Source organism: Danio aesculapii, chromosome 1, assembly GCF_903798145.1.
Source record: "Danio aesculapii chromosome 1, fDanAes4.1, whole genome shotgun sequence".
Taxonomy (NCBI): domain Eukaryota; kingdom Metazoa; phylum Chordata; class Actinopteri; order Cypriniformes; family Danionidae; genus Danio; species Danio aesculapii.
The window spans coordinates 52,762,450-52,777,364 of NC_079435.1; the positions used below are offsets into that span (position 1 = coordinate 52,762,450).

Here is a 14,915-nt window from a genome sequence, read left to right on the forward strand (position 1 = left end):
TTACTTCATTTGTTTAGTTCATTTGTTAATTTCATTTATTATAAATACATTTTTACTTATTTATTTATTATTTATTACTTATTTATTTATTATTTATTTATTTTACATTTTAATTATTTATTTTATTCTAGTTTAAGTTGTTTTAGTGCTTTAAGTTAATATAAACAAACATGAAAATTGTTTTTCTTTGCTGGCAGCTGAAATAAAGCTAAAGTATTTACCCCCAGTGACCGGATTTTCAGAGACAAATGCTGGCAGGTATGCCAAGGCTCGATACAGCGACCTTCTTGTGTGAGGCAACAGCATTACCTACTTCACCACCGCATCACCCTATTCTCTTTAATTAATTAATTAAATTTATTAAATGAAGTATGAATAAATAAAGTCATGTGGTATGAAACGATAAGATGAATAATACTGATTTAATAAAGACTGTAGTACCATAATGACGGCTTGCTGGTTGAGGATGGTTTGTTGCTGTTGAGCGAGCACAGCATGCTGCTGGTCTGAAAGGCAGAATCAGAAGATATAATACCAAATACTTGTCCATCACTTCATTTTAAGCCTGTGAAGCTTTAGGCATTTTTATGAGAGATACCTGGCACAGGCACAGGCGGCACTGTTGGCAGACTGGGCCTGATAGGAGAACCAGGAATAGGTGGCATAGGTGGCAGAACTCTCACTGCTACAAAACACATACAAAAAAAAACATATCACACACAAACAAACCATCATGTCATTTAATTATGTATTTCTACATCATGAGAGTCAGTATTTATATAGTATATATGGTTGTATACTTGGCTGTATACTCATTTATTCATCCCTTTACTCATCAGGGGTTGCCACAGTAGAATGAACCGCCAACTTATCCAGCATATGTTTTACATAGCGGATGGCCTTCCAGCTCAAACCCAGAATTGGGAAACATTCATACATACATTCACTATGGCTAATTTAGTTTATTCAATTCACCTATAGCACACGTCTGTGGACTGTCGGGCAAACCAGAGCACCTGGAGGAAAGCCATGCAAACACAGGAGAACATGCAAACTCTACACAGAAATGCCAACTGGCCCATCCAGGACTTGAACCAGTGACCTTCTTGCTGTGAAGCAACAGTGCTAACCACTGAGCCACCGTGTCACCTGGTTGTATAGTATAGTATAGTATAGTATAGTATAGTATAGTATAGTATAGTATAGTATAGTATAGTATAGTATAGTATAGTATAGTATAGTATGTTTAGTATAGTATAGTATAGTATAGTATAGTATAGTATAGTATAGTATAGTATAGTATAGTATATATATGGTTGTATACTATACCAGTGTTTCTGGCCCATCCAGGACTCGAACCAGTGACCTTCTTGCTGTGAAGCAACAGTGCTAACCACTGAGCCACCGTGTCACCTGGTTGTATAGTATAGTATAGTATAGTATAGTATAGTATAGTATAGTATAGTATAGTATAGTATAGTATAGTATAGTATAGTGTTGTATAGTATAGTATAGTATAGTATAGTATAGTATAGTATAGTATAGTATAGTATAGTATAGTATAGTATAGTATAGTATAGTATAGTATAGTATAGTGTTGTATAGTATAGTATAGTATAGTATAGTATAGTATAGTATAGTATAGTATAGTATAGTATAGTATAGTATAGTGTTGTATAGTATAGTATAGTATAGTATAGTATAGTATAGTATAGTATAGTATAGTATAGTATAGTATAGTATAGTATAGTATATATATGGTTGTATACTATACCAGTGTTTCTGGCCCATCCAGGACTCGAACCAGTGACCTTCTTGCTGTGAAGCAACAGTGCTAACCACTGAGCCACCGTGTCACCTGGTTGTATAGTATAGTATAGTATAGTATAGTATAGTATAGTATAGTATAGTATAGTATAGTATAGTATAGTATAGTATAGTATAGTATAGTGTTGTGTAGTATAGTATAGTATAGTATAGTATAGTATAGTATAGTATAGTATAGTATAGTATAGTATAGTATAGTATAGTATAGTATATATATGGTTGTATACTATACCAGTGTTTCTACTTTACAGTACAGAAAAATCATGAAGTGAATGTTTAGAATATCTCAGAAATGTATAAAAAATTACATGCCAAAACACATGCCACAGTAATGTATTTGAGATTGTCAAAAATGCACATGGTGCCCATGACCGGATTTGTGAAAACAAAAAAAGTCCAGGGTACATATTTGTCAGTTCTCAAAAATGTAGTCATGGGCACATACTTCAAATGAGCCTGGGTCGAGCAAAAGTGAGCAAAGAAACCAGCTTGTACCTCCAGGCTGAAGAGCAGCTAAGGGAGTGACTTTAGGAGTGTGCTGTGCTTCATCTCCACCTACACCTCCTCCACCCTTCATCCTACCAGACAAAACTGATGCATCGAAGTCCTGAAATTAAAACGACAATCCGGTTAGAGACCAAGACTGGATGAAGGAAAAAACTCTGCATTTAACTGAAAAAACTTAGCAGCCCATTTTACTTTGTTAATATAATGTATTTCTATGTGACATAAGATACTCAGTGATAAACAAAAATGCAGTCAGACCACGTGTCTTACATTTTTCTTGCTTAACCAATTTAAATAGATGTATCTAATTGACTTGTATTGGACTTGTTTCTGTAGTTTCCAGCATGACTCTAGGTCTCTGTCTCTCTCGGTGTAGGATCAGCCTCATTAAAAAATTATACCCTCATTTGCTTGCTTATTTCCGTGTGCTGTAAAATGACCACACAATGCTCAACCAAATGCACCCACAAACACACAATCAGCATTCACACAAATTAATATTACTCTCATATTATATGCTATTATATTATATACTATTATATACTATTATATACTATTATATACTATTATATACTATTATATTATATTATATTATATTATATTATATTATATTATATTATATTAATTATATTATATTATATTAATTATATTAATTATATTATATTATATTATATTATATTATATTATATTATATTATATTATATTAATTATATTATATTATATTATATTATATTATATTATATTATATTATATTATATTATATTATATTATATTATATTATATTATATTATATTATTCTGTCAGTAATAATCCATAATCTAACTTCTGTTTTATATACACAATAAGATGTGTGAGTTGTGTGTGTGTGTTTGAGTTAATTAGGTGTCACCATACCCCAGCTGCATCAGACAGAACTGGGTCAAACAAGCTGTCCAAATAACGGTCCATCCCTCTCTGAGTGGCATCATAGGATGGTTCTGAGTCTAAGAAAGACAGAAAGAGACAGAGGAGTGTGAGAGAAAGAGAGAGAAGTAGGGACAGGAATTAATGTTTAATAATGTGAAATAAAATCCTCTTGATTTCCAGTAAAATCATTTGCAAAAAAGGAAATCAAAGAGGAAAAAAAATCTCACAAGATGCCTTTTTATTTAGCAAAGAGGTATTAAATTGATCAAATGTGAATTTAATATTTAAAATGTTATAAAAGATTTGTATTTAAAATAAAATATGTTCTTTGAACTTTTTATTTCTTAAGGAATCCTGTAAACTATATGGTTTGGAGTTGTCATCATACTGGAATACGGTACCAATCGATGCTGAAATTTTAAAAACGTCGATTTCCTATGAACATTTGATTGCTGTTGAGCGCGTTCTTAAACACCGCTGATTTGCCATTGTGTTCATGTGCTCAACAGAAATGACTGATTGGCCGTGCAAGTCATCAGTTCATCGAACTCATCCCTGTTTACTGAGTGTAAACACAGATACAGGGACACTGGAGCGTTTTAAAGCCGCAATTCATCAGCGGATCGCTCGTATGTCAGCTTATAGACAAACCAGCTGATTGACGTGACTTTGAAAGTCACCTTCATGGCCAATCACAGTAATGCCAATAACAGTAATGACAAATCAGCGGTGTTTAAAAACATGCTCAACAGCGCTTAAATGTTAGCTGGAAATGGACGTTTTAAAATTTTAGTATCGATTAATACCAAATTCCAGTATTGTGACAACACTAGTTTCTAAAAAAATAATACACAACTGTTTTCAACAGTTTTAACAGCTCCAACTACTACAACTACTACTACTACTACTACTACTACAAATGATAAAAAATTATGTCTTGAACAGCAAATCATTATATTAGAAGGATTGAAAGATGATGATTCTTAAGATGATGACCAGGGCTTAACATTAACTTTTTTCATCACCAGCCACTGTGGCTAGTAGTTTTCCAGTGTTACTAGCCACTCACCATTTTTACTAGCTACAATTTTGTTGTTGGGAAAATATATTTTATATGCATAAATTTGACTTAGGCATGCTGAAATTTACTAATTTTACATTTTGTGTTTTGTCCATATGCCATATGCCATATGCCTTTTTTTTAATTCACATGACTTTTTAGGGCTTAAGGATTTACCATTTTTTCACTGGCCACACCAAGCTAGTTATTTCCTTGCCACAAATTTAAATAAAGTGTCAAAACAAGCTACATACAGTACAGTATAGCTGTATACATACACTTTTTATTCAACAAAAATGTTCTTTAAAAAACAATTGACATTTTAAAAAAATATTCTCATGTATTTAAAACTATACAAAGTAGTTTGTCCAAGCTAAAGGTTCCAGATCACCAGGTAACCATAGATAAATGGAGAGTTATCTCCTATTAAAGCAATGTTATTGTAAAGAGTGATAATTAAACCATATTAACAAAAATAACTGCAAGCAAAAGCAGGTGAAAAACATTCTGTGTGCAATAGTAAAAGGATGATCACGTTAACAGTGGGCACAGTAATAATCTGTTTAAAGAATGGTAAACGCGAAAGCGGCAACAACTGCGGCATACAAAAAATCTGGAGATCTCTTAAAAACAGCAGGACTGTGGCTGCACGAGTGCTGCTTTATTCCAATCTAAATTAAAGAGAAACAATCGCAACCAATTGCATTGTTTTGCACAAGGAAACAGGAGCTTTTAAGCACTTGAGCGCATCATATCAGCTGTGCCTCGCTCACAACGTCAGTGAGCGTGAATCGCTGATGACTCAGCACGCGCCTGATCATCCTCTCAAGCTCAATTCTAAAAGCACATTTGCATGCATATTGACAAACGGTCTTAAACTACAATTCTAATCTTTAGGGATGAAGCAGCTCTGGCAAACAATATTTAAAAATATTTTCAACCAGCCAAAGTGGCTAGTGGGGGTGTCTGTCTAACCTGCCACAGCTGAAATCTACCCGCGTTTGGCAGGTGTTAATGTCAAGCACTGGTCATGACACTGAAAATTGTAATGATGTAATGATGTGTAATGATGCTCAAAACTCTATAAACGCTAAAAGGTGATCCTCTTCATTTCAATTATTTTTTAAATTTGTTACATTTTCACATTAGTTTTGTCACTGTATTGTTTCTAAATGCTACATTGCTAAATTTAAGACACCTTTTTAAAAACAAAAAACTTTTCCCATATATTATATTATTTAAAATATACTTCACCACTTCAACATCTAAAACAAGACTTATTGCAAACTACACTTAAAAACAGCCAATTAAAAATTGATCAAAGAAAATGTAATCAAAAATATATATATACATTTTATTAACTTCAAAAAGGCAATCAAGTCAAAATCAAAGTATGGCACAAGAAATACCAGCCACAAAAAAATAATGATCAATGACCTGTGCATTTACCCGTGCAAGACCCCTTAAACATGTATAATGTTACCCATGCTCGGTTGACACACTAAAGGCTACAAGAACACCCTTGGGGTTAGTTCAGCTGTATGTAATCTAGCCATTCTCCGGTATCTGTTGCTACTTTACATGCAGGGTTGTAGATCTGCTACTACTGATTAAAGCAGGTTTAATGTTCTTAAGGTAATGTTCGGTATTCATGGGACTGTCTGCCATCTGATTGGGAAGGTCAATGACTTTATATGTTCTTTCGCTAGGAACTAAATGTTGTGGTGTATTTAAAAGACTGAAAAAAACTCTACCCAGACTGTAGTGGCCTTCAGAAATGGGTAGACTGTTGGTTGCAACGGCGCTCATTCGGTTGGCATATGAAAAGTGGCCCGTCCTCATCCTCGTCAAATCCACTGCCAAAAAGACTTCTGCATACAAACATATATAAGTGCATATACAGTTGCAGTCAGAATTACTAGTCCCCTATATATTTTTTTCTCCAATTTCTGTTTAACAGAGAGATTTTTGATCACATTTCTAACCATAATAGTTTTAATGACTAATTTCTAATAACTGATTTCTTTATCTTTGCCATAATGACAGTACATAATATTTTACTAGATATTTGTCAAGATACTAGTGCAATCAGCTTAAAGTGCAATTGAAAGGGATAACTAGGTTAATCAGGTTAAAGTTAGGGTAATTAGGCAAGTTATTGTATGTTCTGTGGACAACGAAAAAAAATATGCTTAAAGAAGCTAATAATACTGACCTTAAAACGTTTTTAAAAATTAATAATTGCTAATATTCTAGCCAAAATAAAACAGAAAATACGAAACAGAAGAAACAATATTATAGGAAATACTGTGAAAAATTCCTTGCTCTGTTAAACATAATATGGAAAATAATTCACGATGCATACATGCTGGCGTTAGGTCGAGCCTTGCTGGGGTCTTCAGTAGAGATGATGAAGTATGTTTTCTGTTTAGGAAAGTCTGGAAGCAGCTCCAGGTCACACACCAGATCGAGAACATAATCGTGACCTTCTAGCTCCACCCACTGCGCAGGCTCCTTCAACAGGACTGACCAACCCCATCGACTTTCAACAGACACGCCTCTGCAGGATGACCAGTTTTATGGTTACTGACTCTGAAGACTGAAATATATTAAACTGGAGCACATATTAAACATTCGGCATCATGCACTAAAGCTGTGTTCTAATTGAAAGGGAAAGTGTAAGGCGGATTTATACTTCTGTGTCAAGCGCACATGTATGCTCCGGCGCAGCCTGTGTGTGGTCGCATTGCACGTCTGCCAGTTCCTGCCCCTAAATGAGTGAGTTTGAGCTACTTGTACATTAAGGTTCAGAAAAGCGTTAGAAAGCGTTTCTGAAACGTTAGCGTTCCGAAAAAACAAAACACCAGCAAAGAAACTCAACACAGAGGAACATAAAAACCCACTGCTAGCTAGCGTATCAGAAGTGTTATTGTAGAGCAACACAAACAGCGCGCAAAAGTATAAATGCACGACAAAAGCGCAAAGCATGCCCTGTGGGTCACGGTGATCACTCTACGCAGAAATATATAAAACAGCCTTTAATGCAGAGCAACAAATACAGGACGCAGAAGTATAAATGCCCAGCAATGCGCAAGGCAGGTGCCGTGGATCATGCCGATCACTCGACGCAGAAGTATAAACCAGTCTTAAGTCTCAGCATGTTCAGTGGAAACAACAACAACAATAAAAAATAAATAAAAAAATCACCTGTGTTGTAGAACATCTCCAGCAAGGCCCTCTCCATTGGTCCAGGAATGGACAGGACACAGGAAAGACACACCTACAAAAGAATGATTAAATATAACTAGTCAAAAATCAAAAATTCAAGTCAAGTCTCTCTTATATTCTAGTCTTTATACACAGCTCAGCGGCACTCTCAGTTAAATCTATGCTTATGACAAAGGGGCGTAGATTTAGGGTGGACGGAGGGGATGTGTCCCCACCAATATCCTCCAACCATTGAAATGTCTCCACCAATATTTAATCCACTTAAAAAAATAATAATCGCGCTGTCAACATTAACGTAAACACGCAAAAAGGGTTCAATCACGTTCGCTCCTCTCACCCCAAAACACATATGGACATTTTGATTGGCTGTGCCTTTCCCTGCTATCAGTGAGAGGCTGTGGCTGCGTTTAGATAAGCAGCGCCAATGCTGAATTGTTTTTTTCCCCATGCAAGAGGTGTGTTGGTGCAGCAGTTGGGTGACACACACAAGCATGGCAGCAGCAAAAAGGTGGACACAAGGAGATTTTTTTTTTCAACGAAAGTGTAAGTCACCTAAACGCAAGTTCGCTACTGAATGAGCCCATCACGATAATGCCGTTAATACTCGTGTTTTCCCCGCTTTAACACACAGACTGTCGTAATAGCAGACTGGTAGGTTAGTCTGTGTATAATACGCCCTGAAAACTAACTGCAGAATAACAGCTGAAGTAAATGATCTCACAGTTCTCCTAATTTCTAGCATGTCCAATTTCGGTTGAAACAATGTCAAAAATTTTTTTTTAAAAATACAGCCTGTGTACAGACATAATACTGATATATGAGACATGTTATATTTGCACTGTGGCTAAAATGAACAGAAGTCTTATTAAACTCTCTCTTTATCAGTTAATAAACATTATTCTCACATTACACTATCAGGCCTGTAGCCAGCTTATTGAAAGGGGCGGCTGTTGGTTTTTAGAAAGACAACCTTTTTGCAGTTATTTGCCTGATTTCTATTTAATTATGAGGTATAAATATTGCATAATTTTATTAGTGACATTTTAAGAACTAATTTTTGCTGGATTATCTTGTCGGATGGTTATCATTACCACACTTTCTGATGTACCAAAAATATTTCCAACCATTTTGACAAAATGTTTACCACACTATTTGACTATTTTAAGTGTTTATTTACAACTGTGAAGTTTTTTTTTAATAAAGTTTTATATCACAATTTTATAAATAATGACAATATTGAATAAAAATATGTAAAGATTCTTATTTTTAAAATACTAATTTATTATCATCTATCATTATTTATTTATTTATTTATTTTTAAAAATCTGTTAAAACTAGTTTTAAATTAAACACTGAAGCCTACAGGCAAATAACAAACTGGCCAGCACATTAAGTGTTCCTCAGTCAGAATTTATCCATTTGAATAATCAGAAAAAATTAAAAAATAATAACAGTCCAACTTTTGGTCTTTCGAACCACCAGAACCCCTCTTGGCTTAAAACTTAATAAATTGTATGAAGAGAGGACTAATTATTAATATAATTTAATAGCGGGCAACGCAGTGGCGCAGTAGGTAGTGCTGTCGCCTCACAGCAAGAAGGTTGCTGGTTGGAGCCTCGGCTGGGTCAATTGGCGTTTCTGTGTGGAGTTTGCATGTTCTCCCTGTGTTTGCGTGGGTTTCTTCCAGGTGCTCCGGTTTCCCCCCACAGTCCAAAGACATGCGGTACAGGTGAATTGGGTAGGCTAAATTGTCCATTGTGTATGTATGTGTGCAAATGAGTGTGTATGAGTTTCCCAGTGATGGGTTGCGGCTGGAAGGGTATCTGCTGCGTAAAATATATTCTGGATAAGTTGGCGGTTCATTCCGTTGTGGCGACCCCAGATTAATAAAAGGATTAAGCTGAAAAGAAAATGAATGAATGAATGATTTCAACAGCAGTTAAATAAATAATAGCATATATATATTTATATGTCAAGTGCAAAAATCTGCTCTTACTTATGACATTTTTCTAAACAAACCTTAAAAACCATGCTCTCATTTTAGGTAAACAATGAACATGTACTAACTTGTTGCCTATTAAACCTATTAAATTGCTTTGTTTAAATTAAACTTTGACCACAGACCTGCTAATATAGTGCAGTGTCCAAGATGTATAAACCTTCCAAACCAACTCATTTGGGACAGCATGCATAATACCTTTTTATTTAACACTTCATGATCAACACAAAGAGGAAAACAAATCCAAGAAGAGGTCATTAATATCTCACTAGCAGCGGTTATCCAATAGTATGAGAACTGCCTGACCGGTGGAAACAACTTGCAAGATAATACAGACAGAAATACAGTCTTATCTGTTTAAATAACCCAGTACTACATACTATAATCACTTGTTCCTCTTTGTTGTACTGATAAAAGTATCCACTAAATGCATACATGCAATTATATCTCCAATTGCCTAAAATCTTTCCACAATCTGTGTTGACTCATCCAAATGATCGATCTGTGCAAAATTATTTTCATTTTTCAACAACTATCCCTTTAAAGGAGACCTATTGTGCAAAAATCACTTTTATAAGGGGTTTACACACAGCTGTGTGGCAACAGTGTGTGAATATATCCAGCCACTAAAGGTAAAAATTTATTCATTTTATTTTTATAATCACACTTGATAAAAAAAGTCTGTAGACGCACTTTGATTGACATTCTGCCTTTGTACATGTCTTCGTAGGGAGAAAGTCCCGCCCCTTAGTGACAATCTCTCCTCATTAGCATAAACTGCCCTGAGTGAGAAGCAGTTGTTTTGAATCTGCCACTGTGCTAACACATAAGCATTTTTAGCTCCACCCTTTCTCCAAAAGAGGGCTGGGAAAACAGTCTCATTTGAATTTAAAGCAAAAAATGGCACAATTTGGATTAAATCCTAAGAGGGGCAGTTTCAAAGAGTTATAAAACAATATTTGTTGGGCATTTTAAGCTGAAAATTTAAATACACACACCAGGGACATTAGTGAATTATTTTACATCTTGCAAAAAGGCGCATAATAGGTCCACTTGAATACTTCACATGATGCAAGGGATTTCCAGGAAGAGGTCAATAATACCTAGCTAGCGATGGTCATTCAATTGTAAGAGAATTGATGGGTGGAAACAGTAGTCAAGATAATGCAGACTGACTGTCTTATCACCAGCACACACACTCATCCACATACACACTATCACATATCGACTAATCTGCTTCAGGCCAAACAGACGAGGACAGAGAGACTGTGTAACTGGATGAGAGAAGGAGTGAAATAAAGCAGAGAGAAAGAGAGAGCGAGCGAGATTAGATGAAAGAGGAGAGGCCGAAAGACAGATATAGGGAATGACAGAAGAAGAGATTAAATAGATGCGAGGAAAGAATGGACAGATGACACCAGCCCTGATTTGCATCCTGACCTGATAATAACATGCATTATTTGACAGAGCGAGCAGAGAAGAGTGTTAGAGAGAGAGAGAGAGAGGAGAGAGAGAGAGAGGAGAGAGATAAACAGCACCCCCTATGTCTCATTCAGAAGCATTTGAATCAGCTAGGCCACAAATTAGGTTTAAAACAAAGCTAGAAGGCGGCAATGTGGCTTGATGTTAGCACTGTCGCCTCATAGCAAGAAGTCGCTGGTTCTAGTTCAAGCTGGGTCAGTTGGCATTTCTGTGTGGAGTTGCATGTTCTCCCCGTGTTGGCATGGGTTCCTCCGGTGGCTCCGGATTCCCCCCACAGCCATGCGCTATAGGTTGAATTAAATAAACTAAATTGGTCATAGTGTAAGTATAAATGAATGTGTATGGGTGTTTCCCAGTACTGGGTTGGGGCTGGAAGGGTCTCCGCTACGTAAAACATATGCTGGAATAGTTGGCTGTTCATTCTGCTGTGGCGACCTCTGAAATAGAGACTAAACCGAAGGAAGAAACAAAGCTAGATGCAGATAGTGAGAATCAATTGTTCTTGACAATGCAGATTTCTTTAACCCCTGTGTGATTATAGAAGTCTGTATATTCTATTTGGTCCTATGCCAAATGTTGGTCCAATGACCCGCCCTCATGAAACTCTAACATCAATAATTTATTTTAATCCATTCATCATGATTTTGAATGCATTAAGAATAAAGTGCATGTAGGAATAGATTATTAGGGTCTTACCATCAAAACAGTGCACCTGGAGAACCATGTGTGCCTTCTTGCGTGTGGCAGTCCACTCTAGCAGCGACGGAGGGTATGTTCGAGAGGCTTCAGGGACCAGGTAAGATTTCTGCTGGCTTGGAGGAGTTGTGTTGGCACAGAGCCTTAAAGCCATTCAGAGCGTAGTCTGACACAAATCTGACAAAGTCAGTGGGGGAGACAGTTTTGCCATTAAATCTTATACTGGCTCTAGCTTCACCACTATTTTATTGCTGTACAAAATATGTATCAATGATGTGCTCATGTCATTCACTTTCATTAGATTATTGCAAATACACACACCGGCCACTTTATTAGGTACACCTGTCCAACTGCTCGTTAACGCAAATTTCTAATCAGCCAATCACATGGCAGCAACTCGATCCATTTAGGCATGTAGACATGGTCAAGACAATCTGCTGCAGTTCAAACAGAGCACCAAAACGGGGAAGAAAGTTGATTAAAGTGACTTTGAACGTGGCGTGGTTGTTGGTGCCAGAACAAGCTTGTCTGAGAGTTTCAGAAACTGCTGATCTACTGGGATTTTCAGGCACAACCATCTTTAGGGTTTACAGAGAATGGTCTGAAAAAGAGAAAATATCCAGAGAGCCGCAGTTCTGTGGGCGCAAATGCCTTGCTAATGCCAGAGGTAAGAGGAGAATGGCCAGACTGGTTCGAGCTGATAGAAAGGCAACAGTAACTCAGATAACCACTTGTTACAAATGAGGTATGCAGAAGAGCATCTCTGAACAAGTCAAACCTTGAGGCGGATGGGCTAAAGCAAAATTGGACAATAGAAGATTGGAAAAACGTTGCCTGATCTGATGAGTCTCGATTTCTGTTGCAACGGTAGGGTCATAACGCACCATGTCATAAAGCTCGAATCTTCTCAGACTGGTTTCTTGAACTTGACAATGAGTTCACTGTACTCTCAAATGGCTTTCAGTCACCAGATCTCAATCCAATAAAGCACATTTGGGATGTGGTGGAACCAGAATTTCGCATCATGACTAATCTGACTAATCTGCAGCAACTGCGTGATGCTATCATGTCAATAGGACTATTTTCAGTACCTTGTTAAATTTATGCCATGAAGGATAAAGGCAGTTCTGAAGGTAGAAGGGGGTCCAACCTGATACTAGTAAGATGTACCTAATAAAGTGGCCGGTGAGTGTAAATTAATACTTTTATGCATCAGCAAAGATGCATTAAACTGATCAAAAGTCACTGAAGACATTTGTTATGTTAAAACAAATTCTTATTTTAAAATAAATCTAAATACAAACATTAATTATAAAATTATTTACCAAGTTTTCAGTAGTGAAAATAATTAAAAATGATAAACAAGTATCAAATATGCATACTAGACTGATTTCCAAAGTAATTTTTAAATTGCAATAGTATTTCACAATATTACTTATTGATCAAACAAAAGCAGTACAGGTGATATGCATATGGTCTCACTTAAGCAGATATTTCTCCATCTTCTCAGATGGGGCAAATGAACTCAAACAGGCAGCCATCAACAACCAGCCTCTCTCTGCATTTCTGCTGTTTTCATTCCGCCACACCTGATTGGCTATCTGCGCAAGGATCTCATCTCTGATTGGTGGAGTGGCAAGTCCTCTCTGAATGATATAATTTCCAAAAAGGTTTTCTTGAGCTCCGTTCAGATTCGGATCTCCCATGAACCTCAAAATCTGTCAACCAAAAGAAAACTCACTAATACCATACAAAAAGCAGGTTTGTAGTGTGAACAATCATAGGATAGTAATATAATGTTACCAGTATGAACACATCAACAGCGTCTTGTTTCAAATCATCTTCTAAACGGGTCAGCGAGTTCTCCAGCGGTGCTGTAGCATCCCAACAGCAGTTCCTGAGCAAAATAATAATACAAAATGTACACATGCTTAATGTAAGTTGTGTGTATTGTGCATATATACGTGTTAGTAGAAAAGGAATTTACCCTGAAATGTGTGCGAATATATTTGGTCATCAAATGGTTGTTGATGTCGAGTGGAAGAGTGAGCTGAGGGTCAGTTTGTATTCTAGGAGCCTGAACCAGAGCCAAGCAGTCTGAATGACGCTCCCGACCACCTAAAAACAAACCAACTTTGGCTTTAATATGGTTTAAGATTCATTAGGTGAACTATTACCTATTTTGCAACATGAATGCACAACATTTTTGGATTTAGAATTAAAATTTTGAAACGTATGTGATTATAATGGGAGAATGTTAAAGATCTCGTAAAGTGCTTCGAAATGTATCTTTCTTATTCAATGTTTGACATAATCTCAACTGATACATGAAGAGAGTGGTACATGTAGAAGGTGGAACATAGAGTAGTTCCTCCCCTTTTAAAAACAGCCAATAGCGTTTTGTTTTTATCACAGCTCTGCCAATGAGAATGGTTGAGCTCAAGCAGATCAAATGAAATGCAAATGAGAAGCATATTGAAGGGCGTGGGGCATAACAGAGACTAGAGAGCATTTGATTGCTCAAGATTTGATGAGAACCAAATGATGGTATGAGTTGACGTGAAAAAAAAATCATTGATCCATTTAGGCGGAAGTGACAAAACTGCAAGCTTTGGATGTTTACATCAGGTTATATTCCCTAAACGTAAACTCTGTCACAGTTTTGGAGCACACAAGATTATAGATATCTTTAAACCAACAGACTGAAACTACCATCTAAAAAAACTTTATTTCACCTATTGTGTATTTTTGTAATTACATATCTTTTTTCTGGTTTAGTTTAAGTTCACTAAGGCAACACTGAGATGTCAAGGTGACCTGGGTGGTTGCTTACTATTCCAAGTTAAAAGTACCATTGCCATTTGATCTAATCTTATCATGTGTAAGGCAAAAACTAAGTCTGACTGCCTCTCAAAACAGTTTCTTTATTCACAAACCTTGGGCAAACAATAAAAGGGATGGATTTCAAACTCCAGCTCTCAAAACTGTGGATAAAGGAAAACTGTGAATAACCTGCTGTGGCCTGTAACAATCCTCCCAGCTCTGCAGGAATAACCAGCTGAGTCACGTTTACCACCTCCCTACTTATTCGCTCCTTCAGAAAAGAAGAAACACAAACTCTTATTCAGAAAATGAAAAGTGAAATGTGAAGAACACAGAGTACTCTCACTTTGAAAGTTTAATATGAAGATTATTAATTGTAAATACTAT

The 14,915-nt window shown here is 36.3% G+C and overlaps 1 protein-coding gene across 1 annotated transcript in view; it reads right to left on the bottom strand.

Moving 5' to 3' along the window:
• Positions 1-14,915, bottom strand: part of myo15ab (myosin XVAb) — a 74,272-nt gene that overhangs the window by 31,614 nt on the left and 27,743 nt on the right. Inside the window, 13 exon segments of the mRNA XM_056453779.1 lie at positions 442-506; positions 599-685; positions 2,323-2,434; positions 3,229-3,317; positions 6,119-6,171; positions 6,666-6,860; positions 7,508-7,580; positions 11,706-11,827; positions 11,829-11,882; positions 13,188-13,423; positions 13,509-13,602; positions 13,670-13,823; positions 14,718-14,799. Of these exon segments, the coding sequence (XP_056309754.1) occupies positions 442-506; positions 599-685; positions 2,323-2,434; positions 3,229-3,317; positions 6,119-6,171; positions 6,666-6,860; positions 7,508-7,580; positions 11,706-11,827; positions 11,829-11,882; positions 13,188-13,423; positions 13,509-13,602; positions 13,670-13,823; positions 14,718-14,799 (1,416 nt within the window).